Raw genomic sequence first — 24,074 nt, forward strand, 5'->3', positions numbered from 1 at the left:
ATACTGTAAAATCTCCAGTCAGAGATGGTATTTGCCAGTTCTCCAAACTACTCAAAATTTCCGCTACCGGTTCTCCAGAACTGGTCCGAACCTGCTGAACACCACTTCTGCTTCTATTGCAGTGGTGTCAAACTCGATTTCATTGAGGGCCACATCAGGGTTGTGCTTGACCTCAGGGGGGCTGGGGGACCTAGCCAGGGTAGGCATGGCCAATTTGACGTCACTTGTGTCAGGGGTGCTTGTGGTGGCCTCAGCACTCTGACAGCAAAAACAGGCTCCTAAGCTCTGTTTCCAGCTGTGACAGCCTCCTGAAAGCCTCTGCCAATGAAAACAGAGCTTGTTGGGGGGAACATGCAACCTTCCTGAGCTCCATTTTCACTGGCAGAAGCACCATGGACCAGTTCTTTGTTGTTTCTAGAGTGGCCCCATGGGCCAGATCTAACACCCCATGGGCCAGATCTAACACCCGGGCCTTGAATTTGACACCCCTGTTCCATTGGATGGAGTAAAATTCTAGTGAATTGAACAGAAGCACAAGCTAAGGTTTTCCCCACTATTTTGGAGATTATTGTGGAGCTCAATAGGGAATACTGAAAAGAGTAAAACATACAACTTGGTAGTTAGAACAGTACTTTCTGTTTCTTTCAGAGGAGGGAAAAAGGACAAATGCTGTTTCAACTAAAAACAATATATCACAATATTTTGTTTTTGTTATTCAAGTTCAAACCAAATCTTGTACGTATTAGAGAATCTATTACGTTAGATTTCAAATCCTAAAGAAGAGCAACAGCCTGCAAAGAAATTACTCAAAGGACAGGCCATGTGGTTTTCATCATAGCACACCCCTTGGAGTTTACATACAAGGACATCAGAGATGGTTGAAATTAAGAAATTGTACTTGTTCAACATTGCGTAATTCCACCAATTAAAAACAAGATGTTCAAATTTTGGCCCCACTTTCTTGAGGGAAACTGAAAATTATTCCTCCGGCATCTGACTCAAATACAGATTTATTTATAATATCATGTTTCCTAAGCAGATATTTCTATTAGAGTCCGTGCCCCGTGGAATCCCCTAAACCACATCAGATGACAATATTCTAACCAGCACAGTAGCTAATAATAACCCAGCCTTAGGAACAGCAAATTTCATGTATCCAAATGTACAGCATAGAGTGCCATCATTCTGGCCCTGTGTACTTTGGTGGTTCTAGAGGTCAGTGTTTGCTTGCCTGTGGCTGGCTCGAGTATACAGGGCACAACAGAGAAGCACAAAATTAAAATAAACCCATGAATAAATGCTTATGGATCCTGTTCAAACATGTGGGAAATTCAGCTGTGTTGCTGAAGGAGCAACTACCAAGTAGTTACACTGATTATCCTGCCATACTTACAGAGACTGATGGGGGAAACTGTTTCATGTATTTATTTATTGGTTTAGCATATGGTGTATCATACATGGACTAGCAATATATATTAACATTCCATCTAGATTAGTAGACCTCAATAAAATGTAAATGTTAAAAAAAATCTGTGTCTAATACCAATGTGTAGGCCTGTGATGGCGAATCTATGGCACGCGTGCCACAGGTGGCATGCAGAGCCATTTGTGCCAGCACATGAGCTGCAGGCAAACTTACTTCACTGAGCATACAAGCACCTCACAGCTGATTTTCAGCATGTTTTAGGCCTTTCTCGGCCTCCCAGAGGCTTCAGGAAGGCTTTTTCAAGCTTCTGCAGGCTTTTCAGGATGAAAACTAGGCTGGTTTAGTCACTTCCTGTTTTTCTGGAAATATTGGAAGTGATGAAACGGGCCAAGTTTTTGGCCTGAAAAGCCTGCAGAAGCCTTCTTGGAGTCTCTGGGAAGCCGCAAAAGGCCTCCAACCAGATGAAAACCAGCTGTGAGGTGCAGTGCAGGTAAGGGGGCAGCAGGGGGTGGCTGGAGGGGTGGAGATTGTGCATGCATGCATGCATAGAGGGCATGGGGGACGCGCATTGCCTTCTGGGTGCTGGCACGTGAGTGCGAGCATGCAAGCACACACACACAATTTTTTGCACAGGAACCCCAAAAGGTTACCCACCACTGGTCAAGGCCATCTAACCACTGAAATGTAGCATCATTTATAGTAGGGGTGTTAAACCCAAGATCCAGGGGATATGGCTCGCAGGTTGCTTAGATCTGGCCCACAAGGCCACCCTGGAAACAATGAAGGACTGGCCTGCAGTGCCTCTGCCAGTGAAAATGCAACTCTGGAGGGCCGTGTGTCACCTTCCCGAGCCCTGTTTTCACTGGCAGAGGGTTGCAGGTGGTCTTTGCAGCTGAAAACAGAGTTTGGGAGCCCGTTTTCACTGGCAAAGCACTCGGGTCACCATAGGCACCACCAACACGAGTGATGTCGAGCTGGCCACACCCACCCTGCCACACCCACTCTGCCCCCCAAGGTCAAACACAACCCTGATGCAGCCCTCAATCAAATTGAGTTGGACACCCCTGGTTTATAGGAAAACAATCAGATACTGGACCGACATATGCGCTCAGCTTACAGCTGGTCACAATGTCATCTACAGTTTGATGTGGAACGCCACAGTCACATTGATGGGAGTATCTATGCCCTGTTTATACAGAGTCCTGGCAGATGCCGTGCGAGGTGCGAATCCTATTCAGGATTGTCCATTTCTGATGTGGCAGTTCAAATCCTGGCACCTTTTTTGCGAGGTCATTTATGTCTCTCTATGCCTGGGCGGGCAGCAACCCATTGGGCTTTCCATTGGAAATCGATGTTAAAGTTGTTGGGTAGATGTTGTGCCAGTGCTAGTGGGAGTTTCCTGGATTTAAGCCTTCCAGCTGATCCATTTCCCATAGTGCACTAGGCTAGGCAATCCATACACAGGTTGGTGGCAATATCTTCATCAGCAGAAGTTGGCCAAGGAGATAAGATGTTCTCCTATATGTAGTACCCTTTATACTGGTCACCCATTTGGTTACCCTTGTCTCAAAAAGACTACTGGGATTGGAAAAAAGGAACTTCTTATTACAAAAAAAGGAACTTCTTATTACAAAAATCAGGCATTAATTTTCAAAAGGAAAAAGTACTCAAGAATCTCCAAGTCATTCGGAAAGTTTTCTCCATTCTAGAAGTCAACCACATCAGTCAGAGGGAGCTAAAAAGACCAATGGTAGAGTGGTTAGAAAGCAGGCTAACTCTGCCTACAGCCAGGAGTTCGATCCTGATAGGCTCAAAGTTGACTCAGCCTTCCATCCTTCCCAGGCCGGTAAAGTGAAGACCCAGATTGTTGGGGGCAATATACTGACAACGTAAACACCAGTGGGATCCTACCTGGACCGCTACCGGTTTGGTGATGGCTTTCCACACACCAGTTGAGTCCCGCAGCACCAATCAGCTGAGAGGATAAAGAAGAGAAAAATGCAGAGGTGGGTGGGAGGACTGAACCTGCTCTTTTTTTCTTCTTTCTTCTCTCAGCTGATGGTCTGAGGCTTTTTTCACTACAGGTTCGTCCAAACCGGTCCAAACCAGTAGCATACCACCACTGAACGTAAACCACCAAGACCAGAGAGTGCTGGAAAGCACGATGGGACAATATATAAGTCTAAGTGCTATCGCTATTAGCTCCTGTTATTGTAAATATTTCCTGACTGTCGTCCATAGGCAGGTAGTCCTCATCTTACAGCCACAATTAAGCCCAAAATTTCCATTGCTCAGCAAGACAGTTTGGTGAGTTTTGCCCCATTTTATGACCTTTCTTGCCACCACTGTTAAGTGAATTTGCTGCAGTTGTTAAGTTAGTAACACAGTCATTAAGTGAATCTGACTTCTCCATTGACTTTGCTTGTTAGGTCAGAAAAGGTGAACACATGACCTCAGGATACTGCAACCAGTATCCAGTAACCAGTTCTCATCTATTCGCTAGAACTGGTTGTTAACATTCTAAGCAGTTCGGAGAACCAGTTGTTAGAAGAAATTACTGGCCTAGTCCTGTAAGGAAGGCAGGAAGGAAACATTCTGGTGTTGCTTACAGAAACTGCCTCTCCATTAACTCTTATTACATTCTTGGCAGGACTAGACTTCCTGTCTCAGGAACCTCTCTGGAGTTTTTTTCCCTCCTTTGCTGGTACTTTGCTTGTGTGGAGTGACCATTCAAAGTTACAATGGCACTGAAAAAAGTGACTTAAGACTGTTTTTCACACTTACAACTGTTACAGCATCCCCACAGTCATGAGAGGCCAGGCAGGGAGATGCATGCTTCGATGTGAGTGTTGTTGAGTTGGCCACACCCAGTCAGTAACATGACCACCAAGCCATGTCCACCCAGTCACATGATCACCAAGTCATGCCCACCAACTAAGCCACACCCACATAACTGGTTGCTAAAAAATTTGAATCCCACTCCTGACTGCAACCATCATAAAGACATGCCATTTCCAAGCACCCAGATTTTGATCAAGTCGCTACAGCAGAGGTCTCCAAACTTGGTAACTTTAGGAGTTGTGGACTTCAAATCCCAGAATTCTCCAGCCAAGGAGTTCAAGTCCACAACTCTTAAAGTTGCCATGTTTGGGGACCTCCGCACTACGGGATTATTTCAATGGTTGTAAGTGAGAAAAATGATCATAAATCCCACTTTTCAGTTCCTTTGTAACTTTCAAATGATCACTAAATGAATGTTTGTAAGTCAGAGTCTACAAACATAAAGCTCTGAGTCCCTGACTGTCAAAACTTCATCTAGACAGTCAGGGACTCAGAGCTTTATGTTTGTAGACTCTGATTTACAAACATTCATTTAGTGATCATTTGAAAGTTACAAAGGCACTGAAAAGCGGGATTTATGATCATTTTTCTATCTAGGTGATCTATCTATGATAAACCCCAAACTAATTTCCAGAAATGTCATGCCATTCAGTATATCCTGCTGAAAAAAAACGGAGAGAGACAGGTGGCATTAGACCTAAGCTGCCGTGAAATAAAATGTGACATCATCACCCACTAAGGTTAATTGTTGTACAACTGCAAGTCACACCAAAAAACCAAAACTCAGCTTAGTTTTGCACTTCTGGCAATTTAAAATTATTTGGAGTTTTGGTTCTAGATCCAGGAAAAATCAGACAAGAATTGGTTTACTCAGTTGCAAAACTCCCTGGGTCAAAGAATATAGCTTTCTATTTGGTCTGAGTAAACACTGTGCTTCAGTACGAGTAAGAACTAAGAGAGGATTTCTTATTTTAAATATTAACAGTTGCTGTAGGCTATTTAATGTTATTAAGTAATAAATTTTAAGTTTACATTCTTGATTCTGACTAGGAATAATGTTTAGAGAAAAAATATTATTTTTTAATTTGATTAAGTATTTAAATTTTAAATCTTTTTTTTTTTTTAAGAAAAAGACATTTACCTTATCTCAATAAGAATAGGACATTCTTTTTTTATTAACTTCGATTTTCACTTTTCACTTGTAAATTTTTACCTTATTCTTAATTCTGGTTTTAACTGTGCTTTCAGTCATGTATTTATATTGCTTTATTTAACTGGCCAGAGTAACTTGGATGAGATGGGTAGTGTGGAAATTTAATACATAAATGATTTTTTTTAAAAAGCAACCTCAGCTAAATGAGCAGCAAAACTTTATTTGAGCCAAGAAAATGGGCAGTCCAATTAGTCGCAAGAATTAGATTAATCTGACAGTTCTTCAATCTTCATTAATAGCACGTTTCCATTGAAATCGTGGTCTCATAATGTTTGCTTTACCTTGTCCCCGTGACCTGTAACTTATAACCCATGTCTTACAAAAAAGCAGGTTCCCATCATATGGATCTTAGTGCAAACATTCCTTCTGCTAACTCAGCTGCCATTTTAAAATTGTCTAGTCTGTGGATTTTCCACCTGTCTCCCAAGGGCATTCGCACATACCATATCAGTATTAGTACTGGGGATTGAATTCATAATCATGACCTTGGCATGGACTCTGTTTAAAGGAGTTCATAGTAAGTACAAAAAGGGGGATCCTTTTTTCTAGCAGGAAGCTTTCAAATAATATAGAAAAGGAATTCAAGGAGGTCCCAAAACATCACAACATTCCTTCCAATGTGGGAGCATCTGCCACACAGCCCTCACTATTTTCTATAAACCTCTCTGATCTTTATGTTTTACATAAGCTCCCTTGTTAATTGTTCCGTGATTCATTCATGTTCATTTAGGAATAGTGTGGACAAAAGCATTTTCTTTTTTATTTCTTTTTTATTTTAATTATAAGAATACAACATGGTGTAGCCGTTCTGATGCTACAATTGTTATACATATATAAATGTTACTTCACCATTTACTATCCTCTTGTTTTGATACATTGTTTACTAATTATTCTAATCATCATAGCTACTTATGTCCTGACCTAGCCTTCTTCTATGCAACCACTGATAAAATATATTCCACCTTTCATAGTACTCAGATTCCCCCTTGTTTTTTAATACTAAAGTTAACCTGTCGTATTCTGCACAGGCCATAATTTTCTTTATTATCTCTGTTTCTGGTGGTAAGCTCTCCTTCTTCCAGTATTGCGCATAAATTATTCTAGCCGCCGTCAACACATGTACTATCAGATAAATTAAACCCTTCCTATATCCTTCTGGTATTATTCCTAGGAGGAAAAAAATCCGGTTTAAATGGAATACACTCTCCCATCATTTGTTCCACCCATGTCTGGATCAGTCTCCAACACTTTTTTTGCAGCATTGCAGGTCCACCACATGTGAAAAAAATGTGCCTGATATATCTTTGCACTTACAGCAATTTGGAGATAGACTTTTGAACATTTTGGAAAGCCTTGTTGGCGGAAGATGCCACCTGTAAAACATCTTATAAAGGTTTTCCTTGTATGCTGTGGCCAATGTTATTTTCCTATTGGGGGTCCAAAGCTGACAAAAGCATCTGCAAATACTCTGTGTATAAACAGTCTCTTTACTGAAATCAGTTGAGCTTCCAGTACAGCATTTCTATTCTTAAAAGTGTTATTTAACCGGGTAACCCTTGACTTACGCTGATAGCTGAGCCCAACATTTCTGTTGCTAAGTGAGACAGTTGTTAAGTGAATTTTGCCCATTTTACGACCGTTCTTGCCACCGTTGTCAAGTGAAACACTGCAGTTGTTAAGTTAGTAAAGCTGTTGTTAAGTGCATCTGGCTTCTCTTTTGACTTTGCTTGTCAGAAGGTCACTAAAAGTGATTGCATGACCCCGGGACAGTGTAGCTGTCATAAATATGAGTCAGTTGCCAAGTATCTGGATTTTGATCATGTGACCATGGGAATGCTACAATGGTGGTATGAAAAATGGTCATAAGTCACTTTTCAGTGCCTTTGTAAGTTCAAAAGGTCACTAAGTGAACTACTGTAAGTCGAGGGCTACCTGTATCCACATTATCATCAGCTAGAAAACTCCAATATGCTTATTTTTTTCCTTTTTTTATTGATGGCTGTTTTAATCCCAATAATAAGTAAATATTAACATGATCAGAGTGCCAGTTTGGCGTTGTAATGATTAAGTCATCGGATTAGAAACCAGGAGACTTTTAATTTTAGCCCTGTTTTGGACCCAAAGCCACCTGGGTGACCTTGAAACAGTCACTCACTCCTAGCCCTGGGAATCAGGCAAGGGTAAACCACTTCTGAAATCTTGCCAAGAAAACTACAGGGATTAATCCAGGTAGTTGCCAGGAGTCAACCTCACTCTAGTGCACAAAGAAAAGAGAAAAAGAGGATAGGATAGGATAGGATAGGATAGGGAGAGGGGAGGGTAGAGGGGAGGGGGGGTGAGGAGGGAAGGAGAGGAGAGGAAGAAACAAAAATTAACATGATCAGCAAACAATCTCTGGCAAATGGACTAAAGGAGATATCACTGAATCTATCTTGATAATCTGGTTGCTACTTTTACTATGAGATTGGACTGAATACCTGCAGCCCCATACATCACATGTAATGCCGGCATTGCTTTACAAGTTGCCCAGATGAAAGGCCGCTGGTGCAGAGGTGTTCTTCTAAGCCTTGGGTAGTTCTGAATACACGTCTAGTGTTATTGTAATAAACACATATCCATCCATCCTATGCATCAGGACTGCTGGTGGCATGTTAGCTAGCTGATCTGGGGCATAAAGAAGGAATGAATGAGCCATCAAGGAAGACACTCATGAGGAAGAGGAAGAAAGAAACTCAACACACACACACACACACACACCCTTGATTTTGTTGAGTAAAGAAGGGCAGAAAGCCATTTGGGCAATCTTTCCAGTTTCTCTTATTCTATATGACTACAATAAACAGCATTCCTTAGATGTCTGACATACCTTACTTCAAATTTCGAAAGTCTCTCCAAGTCTCTCTCTCTCACACTCTCTGTTGCTGCTCCCTTCCTGCAGTGGCTGCTCTTCAGCAGGTGACAAGACCTTCAAACTTAGGAAACTAACTTTAGATTTCTGGAAAGATTTTTATTGCTAGTAGGCTAATGCAACAGAATTGTGAACACCTGTCAAAGCCGGTCTCCCCTTCAAGTTGTAGTAGCTGTGTCTTTCATTCTTTTGCAAGAGTGGTGATAATGTGTGAATAAGAACCCTCTAAGATCCAATTTGCTCTTTCAAAAGTACCAACCATATACCTACCTCAGTGATGGGATTCAAAAATTTTTACTACCGGTTCTGTGGGCGTGGCTTGGTGGGCATGGCGTGGCTTGGTGAGTGTGGCTTTGTGGGTGTGGCAGGGGAAGGTTACTGCAAAATCTCCATTCCGTCCCCACCCCACTAACTTGCTTTCTAGCTCTGTTCTCCTGTGCGGGGCAACCAAAGAAGACTCAACCAATCAGCTGGGACTCGGGAGACAGAGAATAGATGGGGGCAGAGCCAGTCAGAGGTGGTATTTGCTGGTTCTCCAAACTACTCAAAATTTCCACTACTGGCTCTCCAGAACTGGTCAGAACCTGCTGAATACCACCTCTGGCCTACTCCTGAAGCCAGATGTCATGGCGATCAAACAACAGAAATCAATTTTGGAAGGAAACTGGACTGGAGGGAAAGAGCTGTCACTGATGAAGCCCAAGCTAGTCAACAGGAGCTTAGAAGATCCCAACCATGGACCATGTCATCAATGCAGTCACTGCCAAAGTGCCAGAAGTCACAACATTTGCGTTGGGAGAACACCACAGACTTTGGAACAGCTAGACCAAAGCTAGGCAGCCTCAACTATAGACAAAGAGGAGACAAAGACATCAACATCACAAGGACATGTCCTTGAAGAGCAAGATGTCCTCTCCATAATGTCTTGGAAAGACCATCCAGTTTTGGTCACCACAATATAAATAAAGATGTTGAGACTCCAGAAAGAGTGCAAAGTAAAGGAACAAAGACAATTAGGGGATTGGAGGCTAAAACATATGAAGAGCTAGTTAGGTCTAGTCTAATGAAGGACTAGGGATAACATCACAGGAGTGTTACAATATCCAAGAAGTGGGGGAGGGAGTCAAGCATCAAGCTATTCTCCAAAGCACCTGAAGTCATGACAAGAAGCAATGGAGTTAATGGCATTAATCAAAGAGAGAAGCAACCTTGAACTAAGGAGAAATTTTCTGAAGTCAAAACAATTCATCAGTGGAACGACTTGCCTCCAGAAATTGTGGATGCTCTGACACTGGAGGTTTTTAAGAAGAGACTGGACATCATTTGCCTGTAGTGGTATAGGGTTTCCTGCTTGAGCAGGGGGTTGGACTAGAAGACCTCCAAGGTCCCTTCCAACTCTCTCATCCTGTTATTCCATGCCATAGTTAGGAGCGTGGATGAATCCAAACTGCTTCTTTCTCCTCCTCATCTAATCCAAAGCACCTGTTCTTCACAGTTCTGACATACATATCATGGAAAGGCTGCACAAAGCAAGAAATGCTTCAAACTTCCCAAAAATGCATTTTTGAAGACGATCCTCCAATTAAAGCCACAGCTAGTTTATAGTAGAATTTTTTAAATTACCCTTTGTGGATCTGACTTGTGTTTATTGTGAAACATAATCTGCTTTTGAGGGTAACTAGGAGTTTCCTGGGAATGAATCATAGCATTTCACTGAAATGCTCCCTCCTGAAAAGCCATTTGTTCTCCAAAGGAATAATAGAAGAAACATTATTTGAGAGCAGGTACATAAGGGTTACAAAAGTGGAATTTCTCTTCTTATGCAAAATTCTAGCTGTGTACGGAAGAAAAGAATAAAGATGAGGGAAAATACATCAATTTAGCATCTTAAGTGAAAAGGAACAACCAAGATATTGGAAAATGTGGGCATTAAGATGGACAATAAAGCCAACTCTAGCCTTTTCTCTCATTACTACTTTTTTTCTACCTTCATTTTTCTTCCATTAAATCTCTATAGTATGGTGGTGTTAGCAGGTCACATAAAACTATAAAATTTGTTTACCAAAACCAGGCAAGCATACTGGCATATAACGCTTTTCTGCTACGCACAATTATTTCATGGAAATATATGGCTTGTGGTATCTGAAATAGATGTCGGTCTGAGCCTGACATTGTAACTTGCAACAAATCTAGGTTATTGCCAGTGATTCAAAATGGGATCTTCTTCAGGTTCAAGGTGAGACTTTAGATTAACATCACAAGCTGAAGCTCATGTAACAGATTTGTTGGGGCTGTAACTTAGAATCATAGAATAGAATCATAAATTCATAGGGCTGGAAGGACATTGGAGATCTTCTAGTCTTGGCAGTGTATGCTTGTTAACTGATCCTTACAACTTACAAATTGTTCTCAGATTAGACTTCTGAATGAGTTTACAGTGTAAATTAGAGGGTCTGCAGGTTTAATTTTGCCACTTTCTCCTGGATCACTATAGTACTGTAGATATATTTGCTTCACAACTGATACTTACATCAGTTATTGTTTACCAAATTTTGGATTGGTTTTTGAAATGCAACAAGAATGTTATAGTTCAGATGTTGTGATTGGACTCTTTTTTTAAAAAAAAAAATCAAGATGGTTTGTGTAATAGAGAACATTGCTTGATGAATAAGACACCTAACTGATAGAGATAGAAGAGAGAAAGTTAAGCTTGGCAAAGAAAGTTGGAGGAAAAAAAGAAGACCCAGAAGTCAAAATGGATAGCGGAGATGGAAGAAAGTTGGTCTGGGGTGATGGTGAAGCTTTAAGCAGGAAGCAAAATGGACCTGCTAGAACTGTGATGGCAAACCTATGGCACGTGTGCCACAGGTGGCACGCAGAGCCATTTGTGCCAGCATGCGAGCTGCATGCAAACTTACCTCATTGCCCATGCACACGCCTCACAACTGATTTTTTGCAGGTTTGAGGCCGTTTTTGGCCTCCCAGAGGCTTCAGGAAGGCTTCTGCAGCTTTTCAGGCCAAAAACTAGGCCCGTTTCATCACTTCCTGTTTTTCCAGAAATACTGGAAGTGACAAAACGGGCCTAATTTTCATCCTGAAAAGCCTGCAGAAGCCTTCCTGAAGCCTCTGTGAGGCAAAAAGGCCTCAAACTGGCTGAAAATCAGCTGTGAGGCGCAGTGCAGGTAAGGGGGTGGTGGTGTGGCGGTGGTGGTGTGGCTGGGGGGATTGCGTGCACATGTGTAGGGAGCAGGGGGGCGCACATTGCCTTCTGGGTGCTGGCACATACATGCGAGAGTGCAAGCGTGCACACAATTTTTGGCACAGGAGCCCAAAAAGGTTAGCCACCACTGTGCTAGAAGGCTTCAGGAAGACATTTGTGCAACAAGCAAGTTCCATTAAATCCAAGAATTCAATCATTCAACCTGAGCTATTCATGTTCTCTAGTACTGGGAAAGACTCTACTTAGTAATATGAACCAATAACTAACATCCCTTATTTTATTTTATTTTTCTCTTTTGCATAGCATTGGAAAAAAGAAAAGAGCAAGGGTACCTGTAAAACTAGTAACATAAGATTTATGTATATTTTAGCTATTCCAACATTCTATTAGAAAGGTAACATGTGGCTCCTTTTCTTTAAAAAATTCTCTTAAAAAGCACAGAACTTCAGTTTGTGTGGAAATATTTCTTTGGCAGCATCAATCTAATATCTTCGAGAAAGGCCTATAATATTTGAAAAGGGTTGTTTTGGGATGGCAGCAAGTACATTTTGTTGGTTACTGTAAGATCTACCTGAGGATTTTATCCAATGTTCTGGTAGAAAGTTCTGTAAAGTCAAGACTTGATTTGCAGAAATTGGCCATACATGAACACAGTGGTGATTTACCCACAACCTTATTCCATCTATCATTATGCATGTGTAAATCCCAGCTTTCTAGCTGTAACTCAAAAACATCCTTTCAGATGTTTAAAGTAACTCTCACAATGCCTTTTTAGGACCACTCTCTCGGGAATGACTGGAGCTATAGTCCAAAACATATGGAAGTCACCAGGATTATCTACTTAATTATCAATGTTGTTATAACCTTCTCATCTACTTCTCTGATCTCAGGCTTCATTCAGTTTAAAAAAGTCTCCTCTTTATTCTTTCTTTCATCTACCAAAGCTTGTCTTCAATTTCATTGTCCCTAACAAAACAATAAGAGAAAGAACAATCTTTCCTGTATTATCAACACAGACTGCTACGTAAATCTCTGAATAAAAAAAAAAAGATAGCATTATGCATTCTTGCTTGCATAATTCTTGCTTGCATCATTCAGTAATCCAAAGCAACTGATATGACAAAACAAAGAAAGGTCATTTAGCAGGCAAGCTCATAGTGTTGTATGTATACAGTGAACAAAACAAATTTCTAATAATATTTTCCAGGATTAACTTTCCTCCTGAGATGAAGGTGGATTCTTTTTATGGCTTTTAACACATTAGTTACTACTGATGTTGCTTGAAGGGAAAGGTAAAGTATCTAGGGGTGACTACAATAGTCAAAACCTTTCCTTGTAATTTATGTAAAGAGAAAGGGCTAGTTCAGTTTTGTGGTTGTGGCCTCCAACTTGATGTTTTGACTCCCTCCTGCACACGCTCCTGGGAGCATCTGTTCATTGTGAAAAAAAACATTTGCTAAAAGATGCTAACAGAATCCATGAAATAGATTAGGTAGCAGACATGGTCTTCAGCAGGTTCTGACCAGTTCTGGAGAACCGGTAGCGGAAATTTTGAGTAGTTCAGAGAGCCGGCAAATCCCACCTCTGACTGGAGATTTTACAGTATCCTTCCCCTGCCACGCCCACCAAGCTACGCCCATAGAACCAGTGGTAAAAAAAATTGAATCCCACCACTGTTAGCTAGGCTTTGCTAAGGACTGAGATAATTGTCGAGTCCTGAATTTAAGTATTTCTGGAATACAACCAGTTTCACTTCAAAAAAACCCCAGATCTTTTGGGGTGATTTGTTGTCATCTGAGGAAAGAAATGTGACATTACCCTCTTTTCCCCTTTGGTCTGTGAAGGGGTGGTCACTTGTGTTCTTTGGGGAGAAGGAAAAGAATTAACTAGTCTGCAAATAGTACCTTCACACTTTGTTCACTAGAAAATAATACGATCTAATGAGTTTCTGACTACTATAACATCCTCATGATCAGCATTTCTCATTTGTAAGCATCCATAAAGGAGCATAACAGTTATTTGAAGTATTATCATGGTGGAGGAAAAAAATTCATCCTCACATAATAATACTTGGAAATTCCAAGTTTCTCTTAGAACATAGGTTTAACTGCTGGATGGATCCCAATCCAGAAAGCGGTAGTCCAACCACATCTCCGGAGCATTTCCCTTTATCTCTTGTCGTGTGAGCCCAAGAAGCCTCTGTGCAGCCAAACAAATCTTATCAAAAAGTTGAGAATTAACCAATATTCTTGCTAACGTTACACAACCATTAAAATTGAGAAGATATTTTAGACTAGAGCCTAGGGCTGAGAGTTCTTAATCTGTTGCTTGGGACTTGTCGTCTATGTAGCACGCCTAGGTTGAGTTCATACAACACCCTAATCCAGGATTTTGGTTTGCTTCTTTAGAGCATTTTTATTCATCCAATCTCAGCTTTTGGAGGTACAATGTCAGAAACATTCAGGTGGCATTGCATTCAACCTTGTTGTTTTCCAGTTGTGTTACAACCAGAAAGGATTAGTGTTAAGCCACTGATGGAGCAGTTAAGCCATTCTCCCTGCTTTATATTTGGTTGCCTTCATCCCCATTCTGATATCCTGGCTGGAGATTATAGAAGATTAGTTCAAAGGAACTGAATCTTCTTTGAGGGAGAATGATCTCCAAGCCAATACAAAACCTATTTCGTATCCAAGCATTACTAGAAAGCTAACTATTGAACATACATTTCTGTAATGCCCTCCTGCCCCTGTTGTTCACAGTAAACAGGCATACAAAAGTAAGAGCAATGAATCATAATCAAAATAAACTTGCTAACTTTATCAAGTGCAACACAGATAACAAATTAAAGAGGTAGGAGGCAGTGAGGCGTGTTTTCTTACCAGCTTGCTTTTCTTATCCATGTTGTGGTAGGGTCTTCAGCGGCCTTTTTAGCTTTCGGCTCTCCTGCAGAGGTTTTTCCTCTTTTTGCACAGAATATACAATCTTCGTGTTGTTTTGTCCCCCTGGGTTGTGTTTTTTTTGAGAGGGATCCAATGCAGCTGAAGTCCTGGTGCCAGCTGTGCTCAGAGGACAATGGTTCAATTGGAAGTTGTCTTCTAAACAAAGGAGCTGTTCCTAGGACTGATTCACGTCGTCATTCTCCCCACCACAGAACATCAAGACCACATGCTACATATATCCTTTCCCTGAAATATATCATCACTTCCCCCAAATCTTGCCAGGGAAGCTTAATTAGTTTAACCTCCAGCCATTATGCTTAGGGGAGCCTCTTCTGTCCCAAGGTAACTAAGCACCGTCAGCCAGATTCCAACAAAATGACCTTTGGAAGAATTACTCTAAGCATTTTTTTTCCCCCAGATTGTCTAAACTTATCAACAGCGTCAACTGAAAGAGTGCAAATACTACATTTCTGCATGTTTCAGCATTACAGCAAAGCAAAGGGGCTCAGATTCTTTAATCCAGTGTCTCTCAACCTTGACCACGTGCAGAAGTGTGGACTTCAACTCCCAGAATTTCCCTACCAGCAACGCTGGCAGGGGAATTCTGGGAGTTGAAGTCCACACATCTTCAAGTGGCCAAGGTCAAGAAACACTGCTCTAATCTAATTCATTGCATATTTGTACATGTGTTCCTTCAAATGTCAGCCTTATTTGGGGGGGTAGCCTTCTTCATCAAGCAGGTTTAAAGCTGCAGACACTGTATACTTGCTAGAAGATCAATCCCTCTCAATGAAATATGCAAGCTTCAGTCCACAAGCAACATGCACAGTTATTACCCTGTGGCTGTTTTCATAAACATGTTAACTCATGGTTTAGTGAATTAAATCTGTTGGCTAGACTTGTCCTACAGTGAAGGTTTGCATGCCTCACTGAATGTGCAATACGGAATCATAAAATAACCACATTTTACCCTGGTGCAGTATGAGAATGTAACTTATAAATCAAGATTTGGCTCTCTCAACAAAATGTGAAGCCCTCTGGCAGCTAAAGCTGCATTAATGCTGGACCATGATCGTAATGAAAGGTGGTTTTATTTGATTTGAAGCTACCTCTTTCCCTGAGCACTGACACTCCCCAAAAATACATTTAGGAGTGATATTTAAGTGCAACAAGGTGCTTTAGATGACTTTCCTTGGACTGAGCAGTTAGTGTGCAAGCTTGGAAATCTTCTTTAAGATGTTAACAATGCAGGGGACAATGCCACGTCTGCTCCAAAGTCCTTTTTCAGTTTCTGATGTCCAACAATGGAAATAATTCTGAAAACGAACACTGGTAGGGAAGATACTTGGGAGTTAAGGTTCCCCAAGGGAGTCAGTCATCCAGAGAACATCAACAAACAATTGTGTCTTAGCACAGATCATAAGCAAGATCATAATCCTAAAGCAAGGTTTTTCATGAAACTGAAGTAAAGGTACCAAGAATTAAGTTTAAGAGGTTGGGTGGTAGAACACTTTTTGGATTCAGAGCTGCAGGACTGCAGAACTCCTTCACAGGAGCCATGCGGTGTGGTATGAGAGCATCTACTGACTGCAGAAAGCAGTTGATTTCTGGCCTAGTGTGTTGTGTAGAGCCAACTTCAATGGATTGTCAAGCTATGAGGGATCGTTGGTGCTCTCTGAGCTTGGTTGTTTTCTTGGAGGCTTTTTAACACCAAAACTAGGTAACAGTATAAGTATAGTAGAACTTCCAGTCATGAGCATAACCCATTCTATGACTTCGGTTGCAAGCCAATTTGGTCATGGCCGGAAGTGAGACTGACTGAGCACGCGCATTAAAAAAAACGCTGTGGAAGGGGAAATTGGTGTGGAAGGGCAAATCGCCACAGCTGTGTTTGATCACCACTTGAATATTTGTTGGTGACCAGATGCAAAAATTTTCCAGAATGTTTGGTTGTCTCCCAATTTGGTTGTGGTCAGAAGCATTTGTGACGGGAGGTTCTACTGTATCTGATTTAGGTAATGAAATGTCTGCAAGAAAACAACCAAGTTCAGAAAGCAACAAGGACCTCGCCTTTCAATCTTAAAATACAAATATTCTCCTTCAGCAATTGGCATAGCTGAACCTTAAGAGCAGCAGATCAAGTTGACTGTCTTGTTTATTAGATCTCCATGTTGCTATCCCAAAGCAAGGAAGGTCTCTATCTCCTTTAGCAAACTTCTATGTTCTGTCGGGGATTTGGGATTTGTACTGAAGTGTAGTATTGTGCTTGGTCAAGTCTGCAACTGATTGTAAATGGTTGGGTGAGGCACACAGTGCAGGGTAGGTGGGACATGGGTAAAGAGTTCATGACATTGAGCAAAAGTCCTTCATTTGTCATTGACAGTTACAGAGAGTGTCTTCACTAGGAAGCCATTGCAAATTCTGAATCAAGGGGACTCATAGATTAGTTGAGAAGAGAGGGGAAAGATTAGATAAGATTGACTATGTTTTCCTGGAACTATCAGAAGCCAGTATTATTCCACTCTCTCTACGTTGGCCCCCTGCTTTCTTGACCTGGGATGCACTGGCAAAATTTTGCACACTAAAACTCATACTGAGACCCAGGATGCTTAAGAAAATTCCAAATCTAGAGAAGTGCCCTTGAGCTATAACTTGCCTTGAGGGCAGCTGTAACGTTTGTGAGAAATGCATTCCTCAATCCAAGCCATAACTTCAGAATGTCCAGGGTTAATTACCAACAAGGTTTTCCTCATAATTGGTGCTAAATCTGCAACTGGTGAGATTATGAAAAGAAGAAGAAGACTCTATAGTTATATGTAAGGAAGGAAGAATGAAATGAAATCATGGCTGCATTTTTCATGCTAAGCTAAAAATAAGAGAGCACAAAACAGAATTCTTCAGTTGAATAGGCCCCAACCTTCTCATCCTTTAAACTGAACATGGCTCCTCTTCAACCAAGCCTAGCTGCAAAATATGATTGTCATGGTGTAGTTCCTTGATTTGGGGCTTAAAAGATAAGATAAAGTCTCTTTCAAGTCAAGTTTTCCTTTCTACCAACTCCCTTGTGCTGTGAACACAGCCAAAGAAAGGGAGCAATTAGAAGAATGAATCACACTCCAGTGGTTACCTCCCATGTTAATATTAGTCTCTAAGCATTATTGGAACCGTATGAGTAGGTTCTTCCAAGGCTGTCTAATTCAGTGGTTGCCAACCGATGGGCCGTGGCCCACTGGTGGTCCGTGAGAAAATTTTGGTGGGCTGCAGAGAAATGCCCCCAAAGCAATTAATCCAGCCTGCGCCCTGGATTATGGCCCGCCCACCCACTGGCTTCCACCTCTTCGCCCAAGTGCAAACCTGCAAAAAGCAGCGCAGCCCTCGCCGGCCAGAACGAGGTAATAGTGCTGTTTAAGCACAAGAGGAGGCTGGTGGCACAAGCGTGCTGAAGCAACAACGGAGATGGCCAGAAGGTGCAGGAGTGCCACTCTACTTGCATTTGCGTGGCACTCCTGCACCTTCCAGTTTGCCTCTCCTGGCCTGGGCTCTTCCTCAATGGCCACGGGCTGTAGGGACGGCCCAGGGCAAGAAAAGTACTGACTGGTGGTAGTGGGAGGAAGCAGAGTGGGCAAGTCTGCGCTCACCATCCAGTTCTGAGTTCTGGAATGGGACATCAGCGTTGGTTTCCTCATCCCTCTCAGCCCTCTGCTCTGCTGCCCCCCACCACAGCCCCAGCCATCGCTGTCCGGGGAAAGCACAGAAAAAGCGATCCGAAACAGCTCTCGCTGGGGTGAAAGAGCTCAGATCGAGGAAAGCACAGGCAAGAGGAGACGGAAGCTGCCGCCTTTGAAAAGCGCTGCTTTCTGTTGCCTGTGCCTTCTGACCACTGCTCTTTTGCCCCAGCAAGAGCTGTTTCGGATTGCTTGCTTTTCCTGGGGAGGGCAGCAGAGATGTCATGGCTGCTCTCCCTCCTCAGCAAGCCAGGCCTGGAGGAACATGAAGAATTGCGGGCGAGCACCAGAGGAAGGTGTGTTGGAAATGCCAGCACATGTTTCCAACATGCTCTCCTCTGTCCCAAAGTAGGATTGAGTGGTGGGAAGGGAGCAGGGAGAAGGGTAGGAGGGAAGGAGAAGGCCGGCTGGCTTTCCTTTGGCATGGAGACGGGGGAGACCAAATGCACAGACCAAAAGAGTGCCGAGGAAGACGGGCTCCTAATATAACCAGCCTGTTTGTGCAGGCGAGAGCTCCAGCTTTTCTGGGCTCGACACCCCTCCCCTTTGGCCTCCACACAGGGAGGGATCCTTCTCTGCTTGGAAGCAATGAGAGAAACCTGGAGCTTAGCCTCGGGGAGTCCTCTTCCTATGTGGAGGCCGAAGGGGGGGGGGTTGCCTGGTTATGGGAGCCCGTCTTCATCGACACTTCCAGCCTGGCCCTCCAGCCCTCCTTCCCTCCCCCAACTCCAGGCAGCCACACCTGGCAAAGGTGGTTTCCTCTGACTTGGGTTAGATATGAGATGGCTCTGCTTTTCTTCCGTTTGAGGGGGAGCCGGTTCCTCCTCGTCCAGATCTTCCCAGCTTCCAGGCACCATGTGGCTTCTTAAATCCTCCCTCTTTCATCCCCCCAAAGGATAAGAGAGGCCTCTCCTTTCCCTTCGCTCTGCCCCACAGTTATGATTAAGCATTTACAATTTTGTTTTATATATATGTATGTAGGTATGTATATATGTATGTATGTAATTCAACTTTGTTTGGGTATTTTCCCACGTCATTATAGTTGTGCTTTTAAAGTTGTAGCAACGTTTCGGCAGAATCTCATCTGCCATCATCAGGCTTCTGTATAGTGTTTGTCTGTGAGTTAGGCTTTCATAGCCATTTCTGTTTTAAATTTGGTGCTTGCCTACTGCTGTGTTAGAATGGTTTTTTTCTTCATCCTGATTGGTTGGGAGTCTTGGTCTGTGTTTATTGGTCTTGGACTTTGCTGTGTTCTGCTTGATTGGTGCTTCTAATATCTTCTGTCTGTTTTGTATCAGTTTTTTGTCTTGATTGGCTGGCAACATTGTGTTTTCTGTATTGGAGGCTTTTAGTGTGGCTTGGCTTTGAGTAAATGGACGGCTATCATTTATTCGGAAGCTAGGTTTCATCTGGGTGCCTGGTTGGGGTGTGTTTGAGCTGGAAGTATCAGGGGGGTCTGTTTGTGCCCAGGTGTTTGGCTGGCTTGTGGTGTGGAGATTTTTTTTGTTTGTGAGTGCAGGCTTCCAGATAATTGACAGTCTGGTGGAGTCATCTCTTCTATTCATACTTTCAGGTCTTTTTTCAATCTCTATGGCTTCTCTGATAATTCTGTAGCTGGGGTCAGTAAGATACTACACAGGTATCACATCAAGACTGCCTTCAAAACAAACAGAAATATAGCAGCCATTCTAAGAAACCCCAAAGATAAATTTGACCTGGAAAACCCAGGCATATATGAAGTCCCCTGTGCATCATACCCTGCCACATACATCGGACAGACCAATAGAAGAATAAGTACCCACCTGGATGAACACAAAAATGCAGTAAAAAAACTGGAACATGCTTCCTCATTAGTCCAACACATGAAAGCCACAGGTCATAGCATTGACTTCAATGGCACCAAAACCCTAGCCACTATAGAAAACCCCAGCTACAGAATTATCAGAGAAGCCATAGATATTGAAAAAAGACCTGAAAGCATGAATAGAAGAGATGACTCCACTAGACTGTCAATTATCTGGAAGCCTGCACTCTCAAACCAAATTTAAAACTGAAACCACTGTAAAAGTCTGACTCAGAGGTGAACGCTATATAGAAGCCTGATGATGGCAGATGAGATTCTGCCGAAATGTTGCTACAACTTTAAAAGCACAACTACAATGACGTGGGAAAATACCCGAACAAAGCTGAATGCCATATATATATATATATATATATATATATATATATATATATATATATATATATATATATATATAATTATATTTAATATAAAAATTATTTTTTTTATATTAAATATATTATCTTTTTTAAAAAATTCATATTAGTGATTCTCAGGATTTAAAAGTATGAGTTTGGTGGTCCCTGAGGTCGAAAAGATTGGCAACCCCTGGTCTAATTAGTATATGGAGCAGGACAATCATGTAAGACCTTTAGTAGAGTAATGGTGAACCTATGATACATGTGTCAAATGGGATACACCACAACGTTTTGGGTGATGCACAGGCATTCAACAATACTCAACAACAATTATTCTCAAAGTATGTCCTGTACTTCCACAGGCTGCAGAGGTCTAGAGTCTCTGAAAATCAAAAAGGAACAGGCCTTGTTTTCATGTGGTTTTTCAGAAGCTGCAGTGACAGCATGGAAGAGCCAGGTGGCACCAGGCTACAAAGCGAGAATCCATGAGTTCAAGTCCTACCTCAGCCATGAAAGACAGCTGGATGACTTTGAACCAAACACCAGGAGACTATGAATTCTAGTCCTGCCTTAAGGCATGAGAAATCAGCTGGGTGACTTTGGGGCAGTCATCCCCTCTCTTTCTTTCTCAGCTCAACCCACCTCACAGGGTGGTTCTTTGGAGGAAAATAGGTGGAGGAAAGCGTATGGGATATGTTCACCATCTTGAGTTATTTTTAGAAATAATAAAAGTGGTATATAAACAAACAAACAGACAGACAAATTCTCTGAAGTTGCTTCAAGAATGAAGGCTTCATGTGACCCAGAGCAGTTTTCTCTTTCTGTTGACAGACTCTCAGGGACATGTCAACAGGAAGAGAACATCGCCTGAAGGTAAACGGGGCATGGCAGATCCTGAGGAGCGCTGGAACACGGGGACAATTGTGCTCACGCCCCTTGGGTAACAGCGCCAGGTAGCCTTTTCGAGTGACTGTAGTGCGAGCTCTGTTGCTGAGGCCCTGGCCTTTACTTCAGGCCTAGCTTTGGTGAGTGCAACTGTCCATCCAGGGTGGCCCAAATGGGGAGGGGGAGAGGCTAATATTTTTTCCCCTCTTTTGTTTGTGGGAGGAGTATATGTAACACACCAGGTTAGGCTTTTTCCAAATTTTTTGACATGCCGAGTCCAAAAGGTTTGCCATTACTAACCTAGTATGTATGCATGTGGTTGATACTCTTTAGATTACTACAGCCACTCATACCTTCACCATTAATGATTCTGTCAGGAAATTTCTCCTTAATTCTAGGTTGGTTCTCTCTTTAACCAGCTTCCACCCATTGTTTCTTGTCCTTCCTCCAGATACATTGGAGAATAGGTTGACCCTCTCTTCTTTGTGGCAACTTTTTGGAAGTAGAACCTCTTGTCTTGAATTCCATCCTCCCCCAAGGTTTTTTAATTACATTTTTTCTTCTTCATTCTGTTATGTTTTTGCTGACGTCATGATGATATCAGGCTGATTCTCCTTTCTCCAAAATGCCCTGTGGTTTGAGATCAGATATGAAAATGACAAGTACTAAAAGATCCTTAGTAGCTCTAGTGGAAAATGTGAGCTCTCCTCTTTACTGCTTTGTTTACAGGACCATGTGATCTTCTTAAATAAATCTTTGATGTTGGCGGCTTTAAAAAAAAACTCCCTCAATTTGCAATATAGCCATGTGTGTTTCTCTGGAAATAAGCCTCAATTAATTCAAAGGGCATACACTCAAGTAAGCAGAATTCTTGACAGGCCTGTACCTCAGTCCTATGCAGAGCTGAAATAAATGGGAATGAATATATCTTAGTATAAGACTGCACGGTTTTTAAGAATTACAAGCTAGAGGCAACTTTGTTCTCTTGTTTTTCCCTTTTAACTTTCTTTGGCTGATGATCAAGAAAACCTTCAGGGGAAAAATCAGGATGTTGCAGAGCTGATGATTACAAATTTGAAAAATAAAATACAAAAATAAAGGAAAACTCCATGGCTCCTACAAGTGAACTTGGCAAAGCCATTCCCAGAAAGTTAAATTACAGATGTGGCTTAAAAGCTTGCCTCTGGATTGTGGAGATGAGTCCTCTCAAATACAGCTCGCAGTAAACTTTTTGGCTAATTGAACCTTTTAGACTCAGCAAGGATTAGAGCAGGGCTCTACAGTTCAAGCCACATTAATCTAAAGCAACAATCATCTAATGATGGGTTGAAAGCAATGTGAGTCACAAGTGGCTGTCAGTGACGAGCGCCTTAGGATTTCAGAGGTGGACTGGATATAGGCCCAGAAAAGTTGATCTCACCTAGTTCAATATATGAGCAACCCTTCCCTCTCTTTGGTAGAAATCATTTGGATAGCTAGGAACATTTGAAATAGATGCAGGTCAGAAGAAAATAATATTAATAAGACAAAAGTAAGACAACAAGGGACACAAAATAAACAAAATAAAAATGCCTGCCATCAGCAGAGTTTCATCCCAAATTTCTATTTCAATCCATGCAATTTATCGATGAGTTTGCAAGCGAGATAGATGCAAGGATCTAGCACTGTGTTCTACTGTGTTCGCTCAATAATTTATGTATTATTTATTTATATCCCACTTTTATTATTTTTATGGATAACTTAAGTGGCAAACATATTCAGCATACATCCCTCTTTCTTTTTTTCCTCACACCAACAACCCTGTGAGTTGGATTGGGCTGACCGAGTGTGACTGGCCCAAGATCATGATGGTGCAGTGGTTAGAGTGCAGTACTGCAGGCTGCTTCTGCTGCCTGCTGCCTGCCTGCAATTTGGTAGTTCAAATCTCACCAGGCTCAAGGTTGACTCAGCCTTCTGTCCTTCCGAGGGGGGTAAAATGAGGTCCCAGATTGTTAGGAGCAATATGCTGACTCTGTAAACTGTTTAGAGAGGACTGTAAAGCACTGTAAAGCAGCTTATAAATCTAAGTGCTATTCCTATTGCTATCACCCAGCTGGCTTTCATGGCTAAGGCAAGACTTGAATTTACAGTCTCTTGCTTTCTAGCATGGTGCCTTAACCACTAGACTAAACTGGCTCTCCATAATTGTCCTTGCGGCAATTGTGGACAGGAGATACAAAGCGAGTGATGTAATTGTCTCTCTTTCTGACACACCTATTTCCCCCCTTTTTGTAACATCCTTTTCTCTTCCTTGAAACTTTCTTCACTCTTTCTGATTTGTTTCCCAAGTTAAAAGATGGAGAAGGTTGCTCTGGCTCAACATCCAATTGCCAGGAAGAGTATTCGAGATGAAGGACCACAGAAAATAAAGACTCAAGGAACTTGTAGTAGGGCCAAGGATTTTGAGTGGCTTTAAGATTGCACTTTTGCCACCTCAGTCTAGCTTTCTTTTTAGATTTGGGGGAGAGAGGAATTATGAAGCTGTAGTAGAGCATTTAACCGAATCCTTTAGCAAAAGTTCTGAGGAGAGAATTGTTGTTCATGAGCGAGTGTGCCATTTTGATTCTTCTGCCAGATGACTGAGAGTATGTTTATGGGTGGATTTAACAACATAATGAGAAAGTGTTTGAACTGTGATTCACACTGATTTCACAGATGGAATCATACCATTAACAATGC

At 42.0% G+C, this 24,074-nt stretch overlaps 1 protein-coding gene across 3 annotated transcripts in view; it reads right to left on the reverse strand.

Annotated features, from left to right (window-relative positions):
- Nucleotides 1-14,895, reverse strand: part of ENPP2 (ectonucleotide pyrophosphatase/phosphodiesterase 2) — a 97,963-nt gene extending 83,068 nt beyond the window's left edge. For all 3 annotated transcript variants that reach the window (XM_087931669.1, XM_087931667.1, XM_026703596.2), the window contains exon 1: nucleotides 14,488-14,895. In XM_087931669.1, coding sequence (XP_087787795.1) covers nucleotides 14,488-14,508 — 21 coding nt within the window. In that variant the 5' untranslated portion in view covers nucleotides 14,509-14,895. The remainder of the gene's footprint in view (nucleotides 1-14,487) is intronic.
- Nucleotides 14,896-24,074: the final 9,179 nt, after the last annotated feature.

Source organism: Pseudonaja textilis, chromosome 3 (assembly GCF_049901715.1).
Source record: "Pseudonaja textilis isolate UNSWEBS1 chromosome 3, rPseTex1.2, whole genome shotgun sequence".
Taxonomy (NCBI): domain Eukaryota; kingdom Metazoa; phylum Chordata; class Lepidosauria; order Squamata; family Elapidae; genus Pseudonaja; species Pseudonaja textilis.